The 5,207-nt window shown below is 32.9% G+C and overlaps 1 protein-coding gene across 1 annotated transcript in view; it reads right to left on the reverse strand.

Annotated features, from left to right (window-relative positions):
* Positions 1 to 5,207, reverse strand: part of CNTN1 (contactin 1) — a 282,041-nt gene that overhangs the window by 133,787 nt on the left and 143,047 nt on the right. The window contains 2 exon segments of the mRNA XM_017855593.1: positions 2,876 to 3,051; positions 3,331 to 3,458. Coding sequence (XP_017711082.1) covers positions 2,876 to 3,051; positions 3,331 to 3,458 — 304 coding nt within the window.

The raw sequence follows: 5,207 nt of genomic DNA on the forward strand, positions 1-5,207 counted from the left end.
AAGAAATATACATCTTTAAAAATGTATAGTTACATTTTTCCTATTAATTACATAACTTTAATTAGAAAAAGTATAAGGAAGACTTTTAAAAATCACCTATAATCTCACAATTTATTCATAAGTATGAGCAGATGTATTTGTTTAATTTCATGAAGGAAACGAAAGTCCCAAATTACACCAGACTGTGAAATTTGAATCCTTATACAATGTTGCCCCTTAGTGGTTTAAATCAAGAATAGCAAGCTAAAATCAGTGCAACTTGATTATTGACTTCAATATATTGAAACTAAATTGGAAAATAAAACTTAGGTTCTTGAAATAAAAGTTTAAAATTTGATTTCCCTATTCTTTTTTATTATTAGTCAGAACATCCTGTATTAATTTTTAGCAATGAAAATTGTTAAAACATGTTAATTACGTCGGTTTTGTTAACTGTAATAGCTACCAAGTAAACATTTACATCTGAATCTTAAACTCTCAGGGTATCATTGGCTTATTTTGGGCTGGTGTCTGTGTCTATTTCAGTGTTTTATTTACCCGAGTGCCTACAAGTGTGTCTGCTTATGGCATGTGCTTAGTACGTATTCTTAATGAACAAATGCTATTCAGTTGTTGAAATATTGGGAGAACTACCTAAAATACCAAATCATTATTTAAGAAACATATATATATATACACACACGAAGCTTTTGATAGGAAGAGTCACTTATTTTGAGAATGATCTATTAACAGTCCTAGAAGCAATTACTAGCTTCCAGGACTCTCTTCTAAAAGGAGGATCACATATTTATAGTGTTTTTACTTAAATTTTGCATGGCATATTGAGCAGTGAAGTTTAACTTTCTAGTTTGCTTTAAACGAGAAGGAAGGTGCCAGGGAAAGCTTCATTAGTCTTGTGTTGGTTTGAAAGACAGAATTCAGTTTCATTATTTATTTTAAAATGATTCTTATCCGGGCTTTTTAAAAATCGAGATAATTGAATGCATCTGTCCATCTACAAAGTGCTAAACATGTGCATTTGATATTCTGATTCAATTAAGATGCATATCTAGCCAGCTGAGTAGGTTTGCTCCCACTGTCAGATCGTGATTTGATGGAATGAACTGAAACCTGAGGGGGTGAGTCCCGAGATTGGGCCTGCGGTCAGGACTCTGCTCTGGATTAGCTGAGGGGGCAACTATGTGAATCTCTGCAGCTATCATCTAAAAAGGGAGAACGTGCACTAAGTGGCCATAAGGTCATTTACATTTTTACGGACTAATTTATTATTTATTTCCTAATTAGTATTCCAGTTGTTTCTTTGTTTTACTGTTTTTTGTTTTTTGTTTTTTAAGTGACTGGGCTCCATTTTCTTTCTCTTTAAATTCCTTTTATCATTTTCTTTTGCAGTCATTATTTACATCTAACAGCACAATGTAACTAGTATGTTAAAGAATATAAATTAGCTCTAAATATGAAATTTCAGTTTAATGAGGGCAATTTTTGTCTGCAAATTTATTTACATAGACTTCATTGCAGCTATTAGTTACTACTTTATAAACTATAGTTGTGGAACTTCTAGACTTTACTTTTGAAATTATTCAATTTATAACACCAAAGATAATTGTTTCAAATTCAGAAGGCTACTTTTTGTGAAAGTAAGATCCCTGTTTAGCTCACTTTTTTCCCTTAAAATGAATAAAACCCGAGTTGTATTTACTTTTCTTGCAAAATAAAATACAATTTAAATAAAGTATTGGAGATTTTGGTGCCAATTTGACTAATTTGGGGCATATGCAAAATAGTTTCAGATCTATAAGGAAAATATATTACCTGTTATGTCAAAATACAAAATTTACAGTTCTCTGCCAATTCTCAACTGTTACTCTTTAAAATATAATTTTGGTTCAGAAACTGAAAGAGGATTGGTAGGCTTACTAGAGGTGTACAGTTGTGGCTAGATCAGTTAAATTAAAACTCTTCTAAAGCTAAAAACATAGCTGGACAGTATGAACGCATAATACGATAAGGTGTACATATCAATCTTCAGATTTTATGGGACTTAAACAATCTTAAATGTCCTACTGAGTTCATTCATGCTTCTTTTTTATATTAGTAACTGACTTCTAAAATAAAAGTTTTCTTAATTATGCCTATGTTCCAAATATGTCCTTAGTCTTCCAAATGTTTGCTTTTCTAAAGAGGCTGGTAGGGCCAGTGATTGATTTACTTTTTAAATACACTGTAACCTAGACAGCCTACCAAGACACCAACGATGTTCCTATACACATTGTTTTGCGTGCATTACTTCCTAATCTTTTTCCTCTATTTTATTTCTTTCTACACCTTGATTCTTTATATCACTATGTTTAATTATAGGGCTTGTAGAATGTAACACTTTTCAATTCTTAAAATATAGCCATTTAACCCTTTTCAAATCACATAAACGAATTCTCCAAATTCTCCAACATATGTAATTGTGTCTTTCTTACTCTTAAATCATAACTTAAATGCCTTAAGGTCATCATTATAACAAAGATTAAGTTCTATGCTCTACATTTAAAGTAAGAATGAAGGCACTAGAGCCAAGGGCACATATATACTGACATAATACACATCAATGTAAAATTGTATTAAAATTAAGGGGGAATCATACCTAAAGCCCAATTAATACTAATTGATTGATACTTCTGCCAAAATCCTCAGGGCTAGTCATTTTAGAAAGATTTAGCAGTACAACAGTTAATATAAGGAGAACCACAAAAAGCTTTCTTGCCTGCTTTTTGGTCTCATGAAAAACAAAGATCATATCAAATATGATTATAGTAATAGAACTTTCAATGCAGACACATAGGAATCACTGGGGTGTTAATAAGATGAAACTTAAAACACATACCATAAAATTCCTCTGGTAATGAATATTCTCTTTGTTAAAATCGATCACATAGCCATTGAAGGACCAAACAAATGTGAGATCCAAGGCAGGATCAGAGGACGCAGCACACTGCATGGTGGCATTTTCTCCAACTGTGATATCAGCATTAATCGGGGCCAATATAATTCGCGTGGGATCTATATATTTTTAAATAGATAAGTAAAGCACAACTCAAGAAGATATAAGACACCATATTGTCTGGTATATTAAAATAATAAAAACCAATATATATTTATTTGTGCAAATAATAAGATGTTTTCACACCCAAATTCCAAGAACAATATCATCAAGCAAGAAACTTGCCTGAAATTCTTTTGAAAAAGAAATTTATGAATACATTGACTGTTTAGATGCTTAGTGCTGAATCACATTTTTTTAATACATTAGAAATTAAGCACCCTCAAACATTAACTTACCTGTGATAACAAGGGTTCCAGTGCTATTAGCTTTCCCTCTGTTATTTTCTGCAAAGCATGTATAGATACCTCCATCATTCCTTGTAATATTATTGATTTCCAAGCTACCATCTTCCCAAATGAGTATTCTAGTGAAATAAAAATACATATAATTCACAAACCTGATTTCGTAAAATACATTATGTCTTAGATTACAAACACTAATATTTTCAATTATTATATTCCATATAAATCATGCAACCACAGACATTTTGTAAGTTGAAAATTCTAGCCTTTAGTTATAATATTTTTTCTCATCATTGACAATTTGTTTTGGAAATCCACTTTCATCTTTTTCTTGAACTATTGCCATAGTCTTCTAACTGATCTTCCACTACAGGACAGGCTGAAATCAGTCATAGGCCTGAAAGAAATGAGCCCAGGTCTCCCAGAAATGTAACCTCAGGACTTCAATTCAGACTAGGAGGTGAGGACAGATTGCCATTTCCATGGCTACAGAGAAAAACAAACATTTTATTTTAGAAACTTTAAAAAATATTTTACAACCTCCCTTAGTAACAACTTCTGGAACAAATTAATATTTAGGAAATTCTTCTTTGAACAGAAACTGTCTTTCATACTACACATATTTCCCTGCATGTCAGCCTCTTCCCCAGGGGATGGAGACTAAAAACTCACTAAGTTTTATTGTATAGAAACTCACACTTAGATTAAATATTGAATTGCCTGTCACTGGATTTTTTTACTTTCTTTAAATGGATCATTTTCAAAACTAAATTATCTTTGAAAGTTTGCACAAAACATGCAAACATATATCCATTTTAAGGGCAAAGTCTGATAAAAGAAAAAAAACTATTTTGTCTACCTTATTGATAAAATCTTCATATAAGAAAATATCAAAATTTCCACTAATATTATAGTCCAGGATTTCCTTTCCTTTCTTGAACAATCTAGTCCTGACTTGAAGCTCATTTCAGAATACTTTTAGTTGTTGAAGGAGAAATGAAGTATCAAAATAATATAACAATAAAAGTAATTAGTTAAGATCATGGAAGCTCTGAGAGTATTCTTCTTTCTCCAACTCTGAGGAGTGTAATTTATTCTCTGTCCCAGACGCTTACTCAGAAATCCAACACTGTGTTTATTCAAAGTCACACGTTCCACAGACTGTTCTCAGCCAATGACTGATCACAGGAGGAATTTTAAACCGGGCCTGCTCCTGGAAGATAGCAAACTCCTCTGATACGCATTTTTGACTGGAAGCCTCTCCAGTGGCATTACTGTACTCTCTTAGAAGTACAGTGCAGTACAAATCATTTCAGCACAATATTTTTTCCTTCCTTCCCTCTGTCCTTCATCTGGGATCAGACCTGTATCTCAATAAAATACTTTTCCAAGACTCCACCAGCTTCCTCTCTATTCTCCCTCCCATGCATTGCCATTAATTAATTTCTTACATAGCTAATCTTCCTGGCGTCAGCCTCTTGGAGGACACACATTCATACAATATCAATATTAATGGGTCACACTTTTTCTCACTAAGCTCTAGTGTAAGTCCTCAGCCAAGTTCCCACATCCCTCTCATTTAATTATTTTTCAAGAAACACAACAAAATTATAATCAAGTAGCAGTGGAAAAAACAATGATGTTTCTTTCTTTCTTTCTTTCTTTTTTTTATTATACTTTAGTTTCTAGGGTACATGTGCATAACGTGCAGGTTTGTTACATATGTATACTTATGCCATGTTGGTGTGCTGCACCCATCAACTCGTCAGCACCCATCAATTCATCATTTATATCATGTATAACTCCCCAATGCAATCCCTCCCTCCTCCCCCCTCCCCATGATAGGCCCCAGTGTGTGATGTTCCCCTTCC

Source organism: Rhinopithecus bieti, unplaced genomic scaffold, assembly GCF_001698545.2.
Source record: "Rhinopithecus bieti isolate Rb0 unplaced genomic scaffold, ASM169854v2 scaffold_1070, whole genome shotgun sequence".
NCBI classification, from domain to species: domain Eukaryota; kingdom Metazoa; phylum Chordata; class Mammalia; order Primates; family Cercopithecidae; genus Rhinopithecus; species Rhinopithecus bieti.